Source organism: Neoarius graeffei, chromosome 21, assembly GCF_027579695.1.
Source record: "Neoarius graeffei isolate fNeoGra1 chromosome 21, fNeoGra1.pri, whole genome shotgun sequence".
In the NCBI taxonomy this organism is placed as follows: domain Eukaryota; kingdom Metazoa; phylum Chordata; class Actinopteri; order Siluriformes; family Ariidae; genus Neoarius; species Neoarius graeffei.
The window spans coordinates 55,405,420-55,426,571 of NC_083589.1; the positions used below are offsets into that span (position 1 = coordinate 55,405,420).

General features: G+C 42.3%; 1 protein-coding gene across 8 annotated transcripts in view; it reads left to right on the forward strand.

The window, feature by feature from the left end:
• Positions 1-21,152, forward strand: part of shank3b (SH3 and multiple ankyrin repeat domains 3b) — a 96,933-nt gene that overhangs the window by 53,432 nt on the left and 22,349 nt on the right. For 6 of the 8 annotated variants that reach the window (XM_060903372.1, XM_060903370.1, XM_060903374.1 and 3 more), the window contains 4 exons: positions 6,042-6,119; positions 6,268-6,334; positions 14,238-14,496; positions 20,034-20,197. In XM_060903372.1, the coding sequence (XP_060759355.1) occupies positions 6,042-6,119; positions 6,268-6,334; positions 14,238-14,496; positions 20,034-20,197 (568 nt within the window). The remainder of the gene's footprint in view (positions 1-6,041; positions 6,120-6,267; positions 6,335-14,237; positions 14,497-20,033; positions 20,198-21,152) is intronic. The other 2 variants (XM_060903373.1, XM_060903378.1) reach the window with 1 other exon arrangement.

Below are 21,152 nucleotides of genomic sequence, written 5' to 3' on the forward strand. Positions count from 1 at the left end.
TCATTTATAAATGAAGTTGTCGTAAACCATGCAAGAATTCATACACAGTTCTGTCACCAAGAAGTATATATGAAGAGTTTGGTTCTAAAACGCTATATATCCAATTCCATTGTTTCGAGAAAAATCACTTTTTCTGATTACGGGAAGTGATAAAAGAAAACCACTGTATCCTGTTTTAAAATTTATTGACTAACTCCTTAATGAGGCAGCATGGTGGTGTAGTGGTTAGCGCTGTCGCCTCACAGTAAGAAAGTCCGGGTTCGAGCCCCGTGGCCGGCGAGGGCCTTTCTGTGCGGAGTTTGCATGTTCTCCCCGTGTCCGCGTGGGTTTCCTCCGGGTGCTCCGGTTTCCCCCACAGTCCAAAGACATGCAGGTTAGGTTAACTGGTGACTCTAAATTGAGCGTAGGTGTGAATGTGAGTGTGAATGGTTGTCTGTGTCTATGTGTCAGCCCTGTGATGACCTGGCGACTTGTCCAGGGTGTACCCCGCCTTTCGCCCGTAGTCAGCTGGGATAGGCTCCAGCTTGCCTGCGACCCTGTAGAACAGGATAAAGCGGCTAGAGATAATGAGATGAGAACTCCTTAATGAGAATAAACTTCTAAAATGAAATCCAGAACTAATTAACAGCTTTTAACTGAACCAAGTAGTTATTTTTTTGTCAAGTCGCTATATATCCACACCATGGCATTTTTCCCAAAATGCTACACATCCCTTTCTATTTAAAGTGCATTTAACCGTGTTCTTTCACGACAGATTGTTTTATTTTATAGATTTTTTTTTAGATTATTTTATCGAAATTATTCATAATTCAGCATGAAATTTGTCCAATAAATGCGAGAAGTGACGAAGCGATTTCCTACTTCATGAGCGCAGCCATCTTAGAAGACTTCACACCAATGGCGGCCTCTGATTGGCCAAATAGATATGTCTGGTTTTGAGAAAAATTGGTGACGGTGCTTGTGTTTTGGAATTAAAGGCCATAATGCAGTGTGTAAATCAATGGCAGATATTGTGTTTTGGCAAAAACTGAATATGGTACGAGTAAGATATGAAAATTGCTGATGGTTTGGTGGCGGGAGTTTCAATTTTGCAAATTTGGTGTTTATTGTGTTTTGGAACCAAACTCTTCATATATATATATATATATATATATATATATATATATATATATATATATATATATATATATATAAATAAAACAAAGAATACAGAAAAGAATAAATAATATTTTTTTAAACTGATACTGCAAAGATAGTGTAGTAACAATAGTTTACATGCATTTACTACAGTTAAAACATGTTATTTCTGTTGATACACAGCACAGTTCGCCTATTAATACATTATTACCTCGCCTGCGACAGAGTAAGCGGGGAGAGGTATTGTAATCAGGGCGATTTGTTTATTTGTTTGTTTGTGTGTGTGTGTCTGTCTGTTAACAATCTAGCGTCTAGACAGTTACACTGATTGACTTCAAATCTTCAGGGTAAGCGGGCAATGGTCCGTAGATTACCTGATTAAATTTTGGGGGTGATTGGGTCAAGGTGAAGGTTAAGGTCACCAGAAAGGTCAACCTGTTGGTCAAAATAACATATTTTCTATTATAACTCAAAAATGGTTGCCGATAGACAAATGTTTAGTGTTATGAGCATATAGGAACTCCCATATGGCCTTTCATTTGGCACCATGATCTTTGACCTTGAGTGAGCTTGAAAGGTCAAACTGAAAGTCATGGGTTTTCAAAGGGATATAACTTTAAAATTTTCCATGACAGCCAGATGTTTGCCATTATCAACATATAAGAAGTCCCATATGGGCTTTCAGTTGCTGCCATGACCTTTGATCTCAAATGACTTTGAAATGTCAAACTCAGGGTCATGGATTTTCATAGGACTATAACCTGACAGCTGATGATTGAGAAATATTACCATTATCAACATCCATCCATCCATCCATCCATCCATCCATTATCTGTAGCCGCTTTATCCTGTTCTACAGAGTTGCAGGCAAGCTGGAGCCTATCCCAGCTGACTACGGGCGAAAGGCGGGGTACACCCTGGACAAGTCGCCAGGTCATCACAGGGCTGACACATAGACACAGACAACCATTCACACTCACATTCACACCTACGCTCAATTTAGAGTCACCAGTTAACCTAACCTGCATGTCTTTGGACTGTGGGGGAAACCGGAGCACCCGGAGGAAACCCACGTGGACATGGGGAGAACATGCAAACTCCACTCCGGCCGCTGGGCTCCAACCCAGGACCTCCTTGCTGTGAGGCAACAGTGCTAACCACTACACCACCATGCTGCCCCCATTATCAACATATAGGTATAAAATAAGTGCTACCAGACGAGGTTTGTTTTGCCTGTATATTATTGTGCATGCATACATTATATTTCTAGTATAACTATCTGCTTTGAAAAACATTGATGTAATTAATTAATCTAATATAGGCAAAATGTCCAATCCCAGCCTGTGGATATTAGAAGCAGTCAATTTGTGCTGGAATATAATGGACCTGGCAATCCCCGTGAAGCTCACCATCATTTACTCTGAACATTGTTATCATCATTATATAAAGAATAAACTACAGGACACAGTGCTTTAGGAAAATGACCAGTGACGGGTGTGATGGTGTGATGCAGCCGGACGCTTATCTGAGATACTTTTACCATCCTGAAGTTGTTTCTTTGCCTGTAACAGAGCATTGTTTATTCCTCTAGTATTATAGCAATTTGCTAATGATTACAGGGTTTTTTTGTTTATGACAGACCAAGGATGACATCATACTTTTTATAATTTCATTTAATGATTTAATTAATTTAATAAGACGGGGGAAAAAAACCCAAAACAGCTTCTTATGTTACAGAGAATCCACAAAAAACAAAGTTTTTTGTCCTGAAGACCTTCCTGTGTTGGAAAACATAAAATTACAGCTTTACATGTGACTGTCCTAAAGCACTGACACTGGGGACTCCTTCCAAAAAATGCGAAATAAACGCCTCCTCACAGAAACCCATGTCAAAAATTACACAAATTTAACATGCAAATAAGTAGAGAGGATATTACATTGTGGCACAAAAATATGAAGTTTATCTTCAAGTGGTGAACATATTCACGAATGAGCGACGCAAACGAGTGAAAATATTTTCAACACGAAAAGATAAACTTCATATCTTCAAGCTAATGTGTGATTTTCTTTTTATTATATTGACACATTCACAAACAAAAAGTCCCCAAATTTATCAAAACAATTCATCAATTTCCTCACGAGTGACATATAGAGATTTATGTCCTGGTTTTGGTTCTTCATGTCCCAGATGGAGCTCGTATGAAAAATAAGAGTGATGTATTTCCCAGTAAAATACTCAGGTCCATAGAATATATAATTTATGTGATGTGTCCAATATAAAAAAGTCCCTGTGTTAGTTGTTACTATAGAAATAATAACATATTAGAACGTTACAGAAAATGAATCAACACCTTCTGACCAATGGGATTTGAGAATTCCACAGCACTGTGGTATAAATCGTTCTAATTATAAGCCTGATTAGTTACATAGTCACATACAGGTTTAATGTAAAGTTCAATCCGGGGTGGTCCTGGGGGCGGGCCGACCGGGCAGCTGCCCGGGGCAGCATCGCGGGGGGGGGGGGGGGGGGGGGGGCGGGGGCGGCGGCGGCACGAGCGCGGGAGCGGAAAAAAAAAAACGGTCCCCCCCCCCCAAATAAAAGGTCCCCCCCAAAAAAAAACCCGAAAAAAAAAAAACAAGATGGGCGGGTGTGTGTGTGTGTGTGTGTGTGTGAACATTTTGGATGGGGAAGCCCAATAGACCCTTTTCACTGACGTCACCAGAAACCAGAAGTAAACAAACCCTGCGCCATATTGGAAGACCAACAAACTCGTGATCGGGGGAAATAACGGCAGCGCGCGGAATTTAAACCCACGAGGCACTTGATTCATCATAAACCTACAATGGTAAACTTTTGTGCTGTGTTAGGGTGTTCCAACAAAGCTGATGGGAAAGGTGAAAAGAAGTCTTTCTACAGAATACCAGCTGTGATTGAGACACAAGCAAACCAAGGAGCTTTCTGCCAGGAGACAGAGAATAAGTGCATTACTAAGTGTCTCTGAGCAAAGGAGAGCCTGAACGTTGCAACCTCCCTATTGGCTGTTTATTGGTTGTTTGTAAAAATGTATCAATGGAGCACTTGCATGTGACGTCACAGCCGATCCACATTGTGACAGACGCCATCTTGTCGGTCAAACGCCATATTTCCGCCTTCTACTTCTACTTCTACCTTTTCTTCTGGAAACCCTACTACAATTCTACTACAACGGCTGCGGCTACAAGCTCTCCCTACCTGTGCACGTTTTTTATGTTTTTTGTGTGTATTTTTGCGTGTTGTTCGTCTGTACCGGACTTCAATATCCATTACAACCGTATGGACTTACTGGACATTGGTTTCCAGCAGAAAATGATGGTTTGTAGCGATTTCCATCGCATGCACAACATTCCGGATGAGATAGCGAGACCAGCGGGGTCTCCGTGGATTGTTATCGGAGGCAAAGCGAAGGAGGCGGCGCCGGGAGCGGAAGCAAAAGCGAGGCTGCAGAGCCAGCCTGTTGACTAAGCTCAGAAAACAGCCACTCAAATCTCCACTGCTAAGCCTCTACCTCTCCAACGCCAGATCCATGTAAAAAAGACAGACGATTTGGAATTACAGCTGGAATTACCTTATTCTATTCTATAATCGGCTGGTCAGTGCTATACTCAATACTTAAGTGACTTACCCATCCAATGAAGATTCTTGTTTACAAGATGCCACATCTGAGTCGCTGACAAATCCTGAATTTCTGTAAAGATAACTGTCCAGAGATTTATAAGCACGCAGTGCTTCACCACTGAACAGCGAGTGAAAGTTGATGAGGTAATCATACACGTCCGGGTATTCCGCTGGCAGTTCAAAATCCGGTCGTGAAAACTCCGTCCGGTAAGCCATAAGGGTCACTAATCTGTAGATCGTTTATTTTAGACATATATCTAGTTATCTGTTCATTAGAAAAATGAGCCGTGTAGTCCGTCGGTTGAAATTGATCCATTCTGTACACGAGTGCAGCAGTATTCAGCAGTGTTTTTGACCGACAAGATGGCGGTTGTGTACTTTCCGGTCACGTGACTGCAAGATCTCTATATGGCGCTTAACAAAATCTCGCGGCGCGGTGACGTCATGCGGTAGCCCTCGATACCAAAGTTGCGCAGGTGACGTCATCAGTGTGTGTGTGTGCCTAACTTGTCGTAGCCCCATAATATGCACAATCCCGCCAGCGGAACGTTGTACTAGTCATCAAAAAGAATTTACTACCATAGTACTACACTACTATGACATTACACAGAGTCTTAAGTAATACATTACGACTTGATCATTGCCATTCTGGTAACAGCAAATTTATAACGGGCCGTGTCCGCGACGTACAAAACACGACGAGAAATGTTTAAACGACCATGTAAAGCTGTTAACATTCTGTTGGCTAATACAGAGCCCAACGTGGGTGGGGGGGGGGGGGGGGGGCACAAGCGTGGGCGCGAAAAAAAAAAAACGGTCCCAAAAAAAAAGGTCCCCCAAAAAAAAACCCCGAAAAAAAAAAAGACGGGCTGGGGGGGGGCGCCAGCAGGGGGTTTCGCCCGGGGAGTAAATCACTCTAGGATCGCCACTGGTTCAATCACTTACAAACAAATAAATCAATCAGTGATGTCAGTTTTTGTCTGGCGCTGTTGTATGAAAGAAATTGTTTTAACACAATGTGGAACTGTTCCTGTGGGTGGAAAACAGGTGCCTAATATATCAAATTATTCAAATAAATTTTGTTCAATCAATCAATCAATCAATCAATCAATCAATCAATCAATCAATCAATCAAAGTATGAGAACCCCTGCTTTAAAGCTGTGTATATGTTTTTATCCTTGACCCTACACCAGTGTACCCTTCTGTCCTTCACCTCTATTCCGTCCCACTCGTTTCCCGTCTGTACAGGATGGCTGTGCCCGAGTGTTGCTATTTCGAGGAGCGAATAAAGACATCAAGAACTACAACAACCAGACAGCATTCCAGGTAGCCTGCCTTGAGGAATTTTACTTTTGAAACTGTTGTTTGCCTGAATCTGTCAGATCTGAAGAATTCAAATAAGTTCACACATGATAGCATGATTTTAAGATTGTGATCTATCATTACATAATTTGAAAAAAAAAACCATCTCTAGGTGGCCATCATCGCAGGGAACTTTGACCTGGCTGAGATCATCAAGATCCATAAAACCTCAGACGTAGGTAAGACATACTTTGACCTTCTTGATCTCACTATAAGGTTTAAAAAGTGGTTCCTACTCCTGTTAAATTGACTGCCCAGATAAAACATCATTCAAAACCTTTTGTCCACGTTTCAGTAATACAGTTTGTATGAATAAGAAATGGGAGGCACCTTTTAACCAGAGCAAATATAAAAAATCAAACATGTAATAATTAACTGGTCAGATCGCTGTTTTAGCCCCTGTGTCATATTCACTATCTTACTCAGGCTTGACATTTCGAGTTCTGTGGTTTTCAAATCTATTCAATTATTATCTATGAGCAGGTGCCACTTTTACCAAATGGACTGGGTTCAATCTTAAAAATTCTGTTCATTTTTACTGTTTATAGTACAACCCCAATTCCAAAAAAGTTGGGACACTGTGTAAACTGTAAATAAAAACAGAATGCAGTAATTTGCAAATCATCGAAACCCTATATTTCATTGCAAATAGCACAATGACAACATATCTAATATTGAAACTGAGAAATTTGATTGTTTTTTGAAAAATATATGCTCATTTCAAATTTGATGTCAGCAACACGTTTCAGAAAAGTTGGGACAGGGGCATGTTTACCACTGTGTTGCATCACCTCTACTTTTAACAACACTCTGTAAACGTTTAGGAACTGAGGAGACCAGTTGCTGTAGTTTTGAAAGTGAAATGTTTTCCCATTCTTAGCTGATATACAGTTTCCGTTGTTGTATTTTGCGCTTCAAATTGTGCCAAAAGTTTTAAATAGGAGACAGGCCTAGACTGCAGGCAGGCCAGTTTAGCACCTGGACTCTTTTACTACAGAGCCATGCAGTTTTAATATGTACAGAATGTGGTTTGGCATTGTATTGCTGAAAGATGGAAGGCCTTCGCTGAAAAAGATTTAGTCTGGATGACAGCATATTGCTTTGAAACGTGTGTATATCATTCAGCATTAATGATGCCTTTCCAGATGTACAAGCTACCCATGTCATGTGCACTAATGCCCCCTCATACCATCACAGATGCTGGCTTTTGAACTGTGCACTGATAACAAGCCGGATGGTCCCTCTCCTCTTTAGCCTGGAGGACGTGGTGTCCATGATTTCTAAAAAGAATTTCTACTTTTGATTCATCAGACCTTGGGACAATTTTCCACCTCGCCTCAGTCCATCATAAAAGAGCTCGGGCCCAGAGAAGGTGGCGGTGTTTCTGGATATTGTTTATATCTGGTTTTAACTTGCATTTGTGGCTGCAGTAATTAACTGTTTTCACAGACGATGGTTTTCTGAAGTGTTCCTGAGCCCATACAGTGATTTCCACTACAGACATGTATTTGCTTTTAATGCAGTGTCTCCTGAGGGCCTGAAGATCACAGGCATCCAGTGTCAGTTTTCAGCCTTGTCTCTTGCATACAGAGATTTCTCCAGATTCTCTGAATCTTTTCATGATATTATGGACCATAGGTGATGTGATCTCCAAATTCTTTGCAGTTTTACATTGAAGAACGTTATTCTTAAATTGTTGCACTGTTTGTCCACGCAATCTTTCACAGAGCGGTGAACCCCGCCCCATCTTTACTTCTGAGAGACTCTGCTTCTCTGGGATGCTCTTTTTATACCCAGTCATGTTACTGATCTGTTGCCAATTAACCAAATTAGTTTTTTTTAAACATCACACAACTTTTTCAGTCTTTTGTTGCCCCTGTCCCAACTTTTCTGAAACGTGTTGCTGACATCAAATTCAAAATGAGCATATTTTTTCAAAAAACAAATATTTCTCAGTTTAAACATTTGATATGTTGTCTTTGTCTCATCTCATCTCACTATCTCTAGCCACTTTATCCTGTTCTACAGGGTCGCAGGCAAGCTGGAGCCTATCCCAGCTGACTATGGGCGAAAGGCGGGGTACACCCTGGACAAGTCGCCAGGTCATCACAGGGCCATGTTATCTTTGTACTGTTTTCAATTAAATATAGGGTTTCCATGAGTTGCAAATCTTCACATCCTGTTTTTTATACCCCCGCTCTGAAGGAGGGGAGGTATACTGGTTTTTTAGTTCTGTCTGTCCATCCATCCGTATCTCTGTCCATCCGAAACCCCCTTTTTCTCAGCAACCGCAAATCATAGCCACTTGGTACTTGGTACCAAACTTCAGCCTGGGGTTCTATACTGTGTATGCCGTTTTCAGGTCTGTCACACATCGACTTCCTGTTTACCGACTGAATGTATTTACGAAACATTTCCACTACAGACACGTGTCTGCTTTTAATGCAGTGTCACCTGAGGATCTGAAGATCACAGGCATCCAATGTCAATGTAATGGTGGATTTACAAAATTTTCATAACATTTTTCTCAGCAACTACAAATCACAACTGCTTGATATTTGGTACCGAGTTTCAGCTTGAGATTCTATACCGTGTATACCATTTTCAGGTCTGTCGCACACTGACTTCCTGCTTACCGACTGAATGTATTTACGAAACATATAGGGTGGATTTTGATGCTACAACCCCGATTCCAAAAAAGTTGGGACAAAGTACAAATTGTAAATAAAAACGGAATGCAATGATGTGGAAGTTTCAAAATTCCATATTTTATTCAGAATAGAACATAGATGACATATCAAAGGTTTAAACTGAGAAAATGTATCATTTAAAGAGAAAAATTAGGTGATTTTAAATTTCATGACAACAACACATCTCAAAAAAGTTGGGACAAGGCCATGTTTCCCACTGTGAGACATCCCCTTTTCTCTTTACAACAGTCTGTAAACGTCTGGGGACTGAGGAGACAAGTTGCTCAAGTTTAGGGATAGGAATGTTCACCCATTCTTGTCTAATGTAGGATTCTAGTTGCTCAACTGTCTTAGGTCTTTTTTGTCGTATCTTCCGTTTTATGATGCACCAAATGTTTTCTATGGGTGAAAGATCTGGACTGCAGGCTGGCCAGTTCAGTACCCGGACCCTTCTTCTACGCAGCCATGATGCTGTAATTGATGCAGGATGTGGTTTGGCATTGTCATGTTGGAAAATGCAAGGTCTTCCCTGAAAGAGACATCATCTGGATGGGAGCATATGTTGCTCTAGAACCTGGATATACCTTTCAGCATTGATGGTGTCTTTCCAGATGTGTAAGCTGCCCATGCCACACGCACTAATGCAACCCCATACCATCAGAGATGCAGGCTTCTGAACTGAGCGCTGATAACAACTTGGGTCGTCCTTCTCCTCTTTAGTCCGAATGACACGGCGTCCCTGATTTCCATAAAGAACTTCAAATTTTGATTCGTCTGACCACAGAACAGTTTTCCACTTTGCCACAGTCCATTTTAAATGAGCCTTGGCCCAGAGAAGACGTCTGCGCTTCTGGATCATGTTTAGATACGGCTTCTTCTTTGAACTATAGAGTTTTAGCTGGCAACGGCGGATGGCACGGTGAATTGTGTTCACAGATAATGTTCTCTAAAAATATTCCTGAGCCCATTTTGTGATTTCCAATACAGAAGCATGCCTGTATGTGATGCAGTGCCGTCTAAGGGCCCGAAGATCACGGGCACCCAGTATGGTTTTCCGGCCTTGACCCTTACGCACAGAGATTCTTCCAGATTCTCTGAATCTTTTGATGATATTATGCACTGTAGATGATATGTTCAAACTCTTTGCAATTTTACACTGTCGAACTCCTTTCTGATATTGCTCCACTATTTGTCGGCGCAGAATTAGGGGGATTGGTGATCCTCTTCCCATCTTTACTTCTGAGAGCCGCTACCACTCCAAGATGCTCTTTTTATACCCAGTCATGTTAATGACCTATTGCCAATTGACCTAATGAGTTGCAATTTGGTCCTCCAGCTGTTCCTTTTTTGTACCTTTAACTTTTCCAGCCTCTTATTGCCCGTCCCAACTTTTTTGAGATGTGTTGCTGTCATGAAATTTCAAATGAGCCAATATTTGGCATAAAACTTCAAAATGTCTCACTTTTGACATTTGATATGTTGTCTATGTTCTATTGTGAATACAATATCAGTTTTTGAGATTTGTAAATTATTGCATTCCGTTTTTATTTACAATTTGTACTTTGTCCCAACTTTTTTGGAATCGGGGTTGTATTTCAAGAAGCAAAATGCTATTTCAAAATGACAGTTTAGCAGGATGCTATGTGAAATCCCTGGGGAGAGACACTGCTCTTTACTTACTCGTTTCAGGGTTCATTATTTGTTGAAGTCAACATTCATAATAAGTGTCCTATTCCTTCGATCGCTTGCAGTCTGATATAGGGGGATATGTAAGTGAGCAGTAGCTCACAGTCGATCTTGTTATTTATGTTTTACATAGTGTCCCAACTTTTTTGGAATTGGGGTTGTATATCAGGGATTTAATCCTGCTCAGATGCTAAAACATTGAACTATAACCAAGTTGTTCCATTTAAAGAACAAAAGATAGCACTTTATTTAGATTGGTTACTTTATACAAACTGGCTATAGACTGTCATGATGCAGCTTATCAATGGATTCTTGACATGTCAACAAATGTCTATCTGTCTTCTAATAATGTTGTATATTTAATTATTAAAGTAAGTGCACTATTCAATGCTTGTGGTCCAGCTATCAGGGCAACTCTACGGTTCTAGTTTGATCTTGTACTTGGGTTACGGTTTGTTCCTTTGAGTTCTTTGGTTTCTTCCCAAATCCCAAAAGCATGCCAGAAGGTAGAATAGTGTGTGTGTGTGTCTGTGTGTGTGTGTCTGTGTGTCCGTCCTCTGATGGACTGGTGTCCCAGCAGGCTATATTCCCACCTCAGTGTTCCTGGATCCCCCATGACCCTGACCAAGATAAAATGTTAACTGAAGATGAATGAATGATGAATGTTTTGAGATCTTCAGGTACAAACTGTCTGGTGTGGGTCTGTTAAAAAGCTTCCTTGCAGGAATATTATTTTTTAAACATATAACCAGGCCCTCTTAGAACCTGCTGAATAATTAATACTGAAGACTGTAATCAGTTTCTCTGTTCACTGAAGGATTATCCACTAAAAATCCAAGCAAAAGCAACAAAATTCAGAGCCTATAGATCTCCACCAGGATAAGGAATAAAACATTTGAAGGTATGCTGTTATAGGAAAATAATCAACGATGGTGTCGGGTCAGGCAGCCTGACATAAAGCAGAGTAACTGTACCATTATTTTCCAACAATAGCATATTCTAAAGTGTTGTATTTCTTTTATACCACATCAATTTGCCAACAATTACACATTTTATTTTGTAAAAAAAATGATACATTAGACTTCATTTATCCATTTATAGTTACATTTAATGTCATGAAATGTCACGGTAGTCCCTGTTATCACTTACATTATAGCAGCGATAAATGGTCTTTCCCTCACCAGGCTCTCTTTCCCTCTCTCTTGAAGCTAATAAGACAAAAAAAAAACATAGCTTGTGAATTGGTTGTTACTATAGAAATGATAACATTAGAATATGCACATTAATATAGATCTGTGAGTTGCATTCCAGCTGGCACTACAGAGAGCTGTTGTTATATAAAATAAACAAGATCAACACTTTCTGACCAATCAGGTTTGAGAAATGAACATGAACAAAACAAAGCGTTGCTGTTGTTGAGAGTCAGTTGATGGGCTGCGTTTTGAAACTCTAGCAATGATTTGTTGACTGTTAATAGTTTCGAAAGTGGATTATTAAAGAAAGTATGACCTTTAACAGTTATTCCACGAAATCGAGTCGTACATGAGCTGATAGCCAACGAGGCATGGAGCACTGAGTTGGTTATAAGTGATGTACGACGAGATTGAGTGGAATAATTGTTTTATTCTATCTACATTCACTGGATTTTGGGAAATGGGGCATTTTTATTTTTATTTTTTGCAAATTCGATAAATAAAAACTTTATACAAAACGTCCGACAAAATAATTTCCGCTTAGAATGTAAACAAATCGGCGAAATGACAGGAGCAATTTGTGAAAAATGCTACAACAATAATTCTTGAAAAAAATATATATGTTCTTAGCATCAAATACTTTTATTCCATATTTTGTTCCTTTTTTTGTATTTTTTGGGGGGTTCTTCTTCTTCTGGGTTTTTTTTTCTTGGTGGTTGTCAAACCAATCTCATTATCTCTAGCCGCTTTATCCTGTTCTACAGGGTCGCAGGCAAGCTGGAGCCTATCCCAGCTGACTACGGGCGAAAGGCGGGGTACACCCTGGACAAGTCGCCAGGTCATCACAGGGCTGACACATAGACACAGACAACCATTCACACTCACATTCACACCTACAGTCAATGTCCTCCATGTCCCGGAGGAAACCCACGCGGACATGGGGAGAACATGCAAACTCTGCACAGAAAGGCCCTCGCCGGCCACGGGGCTCGAACCCGGACCTTCTTGCTGTGAGGCGACAGCGCTAACCACTACACCACCGTGCTGCCCTGTCAAACCAATTTAAAGGTGAATTACTGCCACCGACTGGGCTGGAGTGTGGAACAGGAGATATTGGGGGGGGGGGGGGACCTAGCCATTTCTGTTTCTTTTAAATACTTGATAACAATTTTTGGGGTTTTGTTTTTGAGCAGAGTTTTTATTTCGTCCTCGGTTGGTTCAGCAACACACTCTGCCATTTTGTTTTTCTCTACTCATGGTATATGAGCTGATAGCCTAGTAGTAGAGCAGCCAATCTGAGCGTGCGATTGCTCATATCCAGTGAATGTGGATAGAATAATAAATAATAGACCACTTTTGAGGCCAAGCCTATCTGTGACTGGCCTATTTTCTCGACTATTTTAGATGATGTATCTGAGAAAACTGCACAGGGTTGTCCTTCACCAAATATTGATTTTTACTGTAGTTCTTTACTCTGTACGTTTTCACCATCAAATACTTTTATTCCATATTTTCTTGCTTTTTTTGTATTCTTTGGGGTTTTGTTTTCAAGTCGAGTTTTTATTTCATCCTCAGTTGGTTCAGTAACATGCTCCGCCATTTTCTTTCCTTTTTTCTTTGGCGGTTGTCAAACCAACTTAAAGGCCCATTACTGCCACCGACTGGCCTGGAGTATGGAACAGGAGATATCGGGGAGAAAAAAACTACATTCATTTATTTAACTATTTATGTTTCTTTAAATACTTAATAACAAAGTGATATATCTGACTTGATACGCGCAGCCATTTTGTTTTTCTCTACTCACGGTATATGAGCTGATATCCTAGTCGTAGAGTAGCCAATCAGAGCGCACGATTGCTCATATCCAGTGAATATGGATAGAATAAACTGTGTTATTCTCTGCTTCAGTAATGTATCGGACATTATATCATTGCTATACAGCGTCTTTATAATCTGTGTGTGCTCTCATTGTAAATCTCACTGCTCCTCCATGTGATCTTAATGTAATCTGTGAGTCATCTGTGTGTGTGTGTGTGTGTGTGTGTGTGTGTGTGTGTGTGTGTGTGTGTGTGTGTGTGTGTGTGTGTGATATGACATGTTTTCTGTGTATTCTCTGCATTCTGAAGTTTTCTCTGCTTGGTCTCTGGGTTGTCCATGACTCTTTTTTCCGTAACATGTGTTCATTCCCTTTGCACAAATTCTGTGATCCCTTTAAAGAATCTCTACTAAAAAGGGCATCGTTCGACATGTCTTGAGACATTTTTATATTTAAATAAATATGATTTACTACAAATGCCTGAAGGGTGGAATTGTGAACCAGTCAAGGCATGCTGAAATGATGCCCAGCTGTGTCATAAACTTGCCATAGTTGAGGATGTGTGTGTTGTAAATGTGTGTTACCTGCATGTTTGCCATCTCCGCTAAATGTCTGCCGGAAACCTCAGAGAATACACAGACACTCGACTCTGTGTATGCATACGTGACCGTGAGTCGATGGTGTGTATGTGTGTGAGACTGTCTCTCTGTTGCAGTGCCTTTCAGGGAGAGCCCCTCATACTCGTCTCGGCGCCGTGGGGTGTGTGTGTCACCGCGCCGCTCCTTGATGCGTTCGGCCAGCGATAACGCACTGGACGAGAGTCTGCCCGCACCCTCACCTGCCCCTTCACTACACAGCCTGCCCCCACTGGAGCCTGATAACACCGTACCGAGCCCACACAGCCCACAGGGCGGACACACACGCAGCCTCAGGAGACACACCCGTGGTCATCTCAGGTACTCTTCATCAGGGGTGTGGTCCCTTTAACTGGAAAAACAATTCTGTGGACCCCTTGAGTACTTTGGGATTTGGGATTACACAACATAAAATCACAAGTCAGATATTAGGCTCAGTGTTTAAATGTGGAGTTTACATGTTCTCCCCGTGTCTGCATGGGTTTCCTCTGGGTGCTCCGGTTTCCTCTACAGTCCAAAGACATGCAGTTAGGCTAATTGGCTACTCTAAATTGTCCATGACACAAAGCAGTGCAACAGAGGAGTGTCTAGCCGGATGTACTTACTTAGCCAAGAAACCGTAGGAAAGGGACTCAACCCAGAACACACTGGACAGGCGAAGAAGAAGATGTTTAAACATGTACAATAGTATAGATTTTTATTCCACCAGCCGAACACATTTCATCTAAATTGACATTCGATACAAATGGACATTATTTATAGGCCTGCTTGTTGTTTTTTGGGGTTTTTTTTTAGTTACTGAGGTTTGGAAAGGGTTTAATCCAAACCCCAGGAACTCAAAAAGACAAGCAGGCCTATAAACAAGACCGTCAATGATGGCGTAGCTCACTCTGGCCCTGTCTAGTCCAGAAGGAACAATCTAAAGTGGGCCACCTTCCTTGCACAATAAATATTGCAAGCTCATCTCATCTCATTATCTCTAGCCGCTTTATCCTGTTCTACAGGGTCGCAGGCGAGCTGGAGCCTATCCCAGCTGACTACGGGCAAAAGGCGGGGTACACCCTGGACAAGTCGCCAGGTCATCACAGGGCTGACACATAGACACAGACAACCATTCACACTCACATTCACACCTACGGTCAATTTAGAGTCACCAGTTAACCTAACCTGCATGCCTTTGGACTGTGGGGGAAACCGGAGCACCCGGAGGAAACCCATGCGGACACGGGGAGAACATGCAAACTCCACACAGAAAGGCCCTCGCCGGCCACGGGGCTCGAACCCGGACCTTCTTGCTGTGAGGCGACAGCGCTAACCACTACACCACCGTGCCGCCCCATATTGCAAGCTATATATACTATATACAAGCTATATATAGAAGCAATATCCACCCTAGGAATACCAACCTATTTACCAGAAAGAATCCAAAACGGCGAGGAATTGACCGAGAAAAAGTGATTTTTGTTGAACTGCTTGCTCATTAAGGCTTAATTAGTCCATTACCTCATTAATAATTGTAATGAAGCAAATCTGGGTAGAAGTTCTATGCACCCTAGGTACCCCTACCTTCATGCCAGAAAGAATCAAAATCGGTGAAGAATTGATGGAGAAGAAGCGATTTGTGTGGAAACTGCTCGTTAGGGATTGATTAATTACTCCATATCTTCATTATTAATTGCAATTATGCAAATTTGGGTAGAAGCTATGTATATACACCCCATGCAGACCTACCTTCCTGCCAAAAAGAATAAAAAGTGGTGAAGAATTGAGAAAGGAGAAGTGATTTTCATGAAATGTGGATGATGACAGACGGACAGCACACGATGGCATAAGTTCATCGCCTGTCGGCCGGATGAGCTCTCTCGTCTCTCTCATTATCTCTAGCCACTTTATCCTGTTCTACAGGGTCGCAGGCAAGCTGGAGCCTATCCCAGCTGACTACGGGCGAAAGGCGGGGTACACCCTGGACAAGTCGCCAGGTCATCACAGGGCTGACACATAGACACAGACAACCATTCACACTCACATTCACACCTACGCTCAATTTAGAGTCACCAGTTAACCTAACCTGCATGTCTTTGGACTGTGGGGGAAACCGGAGCACCCGGAGGAAACCCATGCGGACACGGGGAGAACATGCAAACTCCGCACAGAAAGGCCCTCGCCGGCCACGGGGCTCGAACCCGGACCTTCTTGCTGTGAGGCGACAGCGCTAACCACTACACCACAGTGCCGGCCGGATGAGCTAATAAAGATAATCATGATGATGTCGCCTGATGATGGCGCCTCCGCTCCAGGGTTCCTGATTTGATCCTGAGCTCGGGTTACCAGCCATGTTCACGTTTCACATGTTATCTTCGTGTCTTTATGGATTGGTTTTGAGTTCTCGGCTCTCCTTCCATTTCCTAAACACACACCAATAAGTAGATATGCTAAATTGCCCCTGAGATTTCCACTGGACACATGACAGCGGACACGTCAAAGTACTGGGTGTTTCAAAAAAGTTGATATTATTTGAGATATAAATATCCCAGAAACTACACAACCTAGGCAAACTAAACTGAACAAGCTTAATGTTGAGCAATATAAAATTTTGAATGAGAAATTCAAAGGTATGCGGATTCCATGAACGATTTCACAAATTTTCAGTCTGCACACCGCCTGAGACACAGCATTCTAACACAGGGGTTCCCAAACTTTTCAATGCCAAGGCCCCCCAAACAGCATTAGCTTCTGGCCGGGGACCCCCTTTGCAAACCCACAGACAATGCTACAAAATATGTAAAGAAACATCAACTTTTAGAATGTTTTCTCTTACTTTAATTCAACAGTCAATAATTGTTACATTTGTTTAGCATAAGAATATTATTAACTAACATGTTTTCAACACGGGCGGCACGGTGGTGTAGTGGTTAGCGCTGTCGCCTCACAGCAAGAAGGTCCGGGTTCGAGCCCCGTCGCCGGTGAGGGCCTTTCTGTGCAGAGTTTGCATGTTCTCCCCGTGTCCGCGTGGGTTTCCTCCGGGTGCTCCGGTTTCCCCCACAGTTTCCCCCAAAGACATGCAGGTTAGGTTAACTGGTGACTCTAAATTGAGCGTAGGTGTGAATGTGAGTGTGAATGGTTGTCTGTGTCTATGTGTCAGCCCTGTGATGACCTGGCGACTTGTCCAGGGTGTACCCCGCCTTTCGCCTGTAGTCAGCTGGGATAGGCTCCAGCTTGCCTGCGACCCTGTAGAACAGGATAAAGCGGCTAGAGATAATGAGATGTTTTCAACACAAATATTTTCGCACTGAACAATAAACTGTATAACCTCCTGTAGTACCTGATTCAACTTGTTATCCATCCTTTTTGCGACCAGTGCCTCGCGATGGAGCATGCAGTGTGTGGCCGCTACATGCGGGGCCTTCTGCTTAATGAGCGCGGTCACTCCACTGATCTTCCCGATCACTGCCGCGGCTCCGTCCGAACACACCCCCACACGACGGGTCCGGTCCAATCCGTTAGACTCGATGTAATCGTCCAAAACTTGAAAAATGTCTTTCCCAGTAGTTCTTCTTTCAAGTGCTTTACAAAATAGTATTTCCTCCACAAATCTTTCCTGCGAAATAAATCTGATGTACACAAGCAGTTGGGCCTCATTGGATAAATCTGTGCTCTCATCCAGCTGAAGTGCGAAGTATTCGCTGGCTCTCACCTGCTCCAGCAGCTGAGCAGATACGTCTTGAGCCATGTCACCAATCCGTCGGCTCACGGTGTTATCAGAGAGTGGGACAGCATCGATTTTTTTGGCAGCATCCTCACCAAGCAATTCTCGGACAATGTCTTTGGTGGCTGGTAAAATCAAACCTTCTCCAACTGAGTGAGGTTTTTTAGCTCGAGCAATGTGGTACGAGGCTAAAAATGATGCCTTCAGGGCCCGCTCGGGGACAGTAGCTTGCTGGGTGAATGCAGCAGATTGCCTGACCAAATGCTCTTCTTTGCGTCTGAAGAAATCTACTGTTTTTTCGGCATCTGTCGGATGTTTTTGTACCAAGTGGCGCTGAAGTTTCGAAGGTTTTAAGCACTCGTTTGACAGGGTCTCCAGACAGAGGACGCATTTCGGGCAGTCATGGCCATTTTTCTGTATGGCTGTAAAGCCATACTTAATGTATGCTGCCTCATATTTTTGGATTTTAGTTGGCCAGGACTTCTTAGTTTTTTTTCGCAGCAGTGTCCTCCACAGCAGGGCTGTTGGTTTGTTCCTTCGGTCTCTTCTTCAAAAACCTGTCCATTTTGCGCTAGCAATACGCTAGCTTGAGGAGCAAAGCAGTTTGATAAATGGCGCAAACCGCAACATCACAGGCAATCGGAGAGATGAGCATGGCAAACAACGTTTCGATATGATGTATTATTATTAATAATTATATTTTATAATAATGATTAAAAAACTAATTACAATATATTTAATAATAATTATTTTTAAAAAGTATATATATTTTTTCGGGCAGCACAGTGGTGTAGTGGTTAGCGCTGTCACCTCACAGCAAGAAGGTCCGGGTTCGAGCCCCGTGGCCGGCGAGGGCCTTTCTGTGCGGAGTTTGCATGTTCTCCCCGTGTCCGCATGGGTTTCCTCCGGGTGCTCCGGTTTCCCCCACAGTCCAAAGACATGCAGGTTAGGTTAACTGGTGACTCTAAATTGACCGTAGGTGTGAATGTGAGTGTGAATGGTTGTCTGTGTCTATGTGTCAGCCCTGTGATGACCTGGCGACTTGTCCAGGGTGTACCCCGCCTTTCACCCGTAGTCAGCTGGGATAGGCTCCAGCTTGCCTGCGACCCTGTAGAACAGGATAAAGCGGCTAGAGATAATGAGATGAGATATATATTTTTTCGCAATTTTTTTGTTATCGTCCCTCCAACTTTCTGAGGCCCCCCAGGGAGCCACGGCCCCCACTTTGAAAACCACTGCTCTAACACACACAACGCCTTTTCTTTTCCAGTGAATGGCATTTCTGTACCTAAAAAGATAAAACCAAAAACATTAAACATAAAATTTTGACCTGTTTCTACACATGCTTTTAAAATTTCAGGTCAACTGAACAAGAATTGGCAAAGTTATTAGATTGTGAAATGATATCAAATTTTTTTGAAACACCCTGTATACATCAGTAACATATAAATCGACTCAAACTCTTTGGCAAGTGGAAAATAATTCACAAGAACCAACTTAACTGAAAATTGTTCAAATTTTTAATTGTTAAAATTGTATCATGGGCAGCTTGACATATTTAAAAGGCTCTAGCCTGATAAATTCAATGCTACTTAAAAAAAAAGAAAAGAAAAAAATTCACAATTCATACCGTATCACCATGCTGTGGATCTCAATAGATTAATCAGTTTTTTTTTTAATTTTTAATAAACTTCACCCACAACTGAAGCAGAGCTGCTGATGTACGTTGTGTAGCGAGATTTAGACTTTTCAGTGTTTTCATTTCAGTTGCATTTCAATGCACAGGAAACAAATTGCTCCTTTAAACCAGTCAAGCAGATGAGGATTTGTTTCTCACAAATGCACCAAAGTGCAGATAAAAAGTAAACTAACAAGCAAAATTAAAAAAAAAAAAGCCCTCACATCTCTACTATGAATGCTGCATGAATTGTTGCCAAATTTATTCCCTTTTCACATCATTTCATCATCACAAGCTTTTAAGGATGTTCAGGATTTCACAGTTCGCTCCTTTAAAATCTGTTCCTGCAAAGTAGTTCATGATTTCACTCAAGCATCTGTTGGAGTGTTTGGATAACTGAAAAAGCTACAGTTCTGATGCATCGTGTGTGTGTGTGTGTGTGTGTGTGTGTGTGTGTGTGTGTGTGTGTTGCAGCCCTGGCAGTCCTGTTCAGAGGGATCCCAGTCCCCCTGCTGTATCGCGAGGGCCAAAGCGGAGGCTCTACAGTGCGGTGCCTGGCCGTACCTTCATCGCTGTCAGCTCACACACTCCTCAGGGTGAGGGTGAGATCACACTCAACCGTGGGGAGAGGGTCAAAGGTCAGTCTGTCTTACAATATGCTAGGGGCATCTCTATACACACTATATACAGTGTTCCAAATCAGGGTGCCATGATAATTAACAGTTATTCCACGAAATCGAGTCATACATGAGCTAATAGCCGACGAGGTGTGTAACACTGAGTTGTCTGTAAACCATGTACAACGAGATTGAGTGGAATAACTGTTTTACTCTATCCACATCACGGGCGATTGCTCTAAGACAGCGAGGGAGGCTCAGCCTCCTCTAAAAATGACGAACATCGTGTAGGATGAATTGCGCTAGGCTTATGTTATAGCCGACCTTATAACATTGCTATTTCAGATCCAGAATCAGAGAAATATATGTGCTCAACCCAACTACAGTGCGAAATCATTCCGTTATAACTTTCCCCAGTTCGCCTAATGTGTGCGTGAGTTTTTCCCCCTCATGACAACGCGATGCAGCCCAGCCTCAGTGGTTGGGAGCTATGTGCTTGTCAATCTCAAAATGCAAGATGATTATTGGACAAATACTGCGAAAATGCCCGCCCACGGAGTCTCACGGACTCCCAGCCTCAGTGGACTTCAACGGCATTTGGGAGCTATGCGCTTTTCAATCTCAAAATGCAAGACGGTTATTGGACAAATACTGCGAAAACGCCCGCCCACGGACTCCGAGCCTCACATGGGAGGGACATGGCAGTTTCCGCGAGGAGACTGGTGATTGGTGAAAGCGGCCGGATATTTTCTTTGATTGACAGCTCGTTTCAACTATAGACAGGCAGCGGTACAGTGTTGCCAGATTGGGCGGTTTCCCGCCTAATTGGTCGGTTTTAAGTGCATTTTTGTGGGTTTTGAACATATTTTGGGCTGGATAACGTCAGCAGTATCTGGCAACATCAGTTCAGTCCCATGCGGATTCGCAAGTGCTGTGGTGTATTGTAAGAGATCAGCTTACATTTCGATTTCATTCA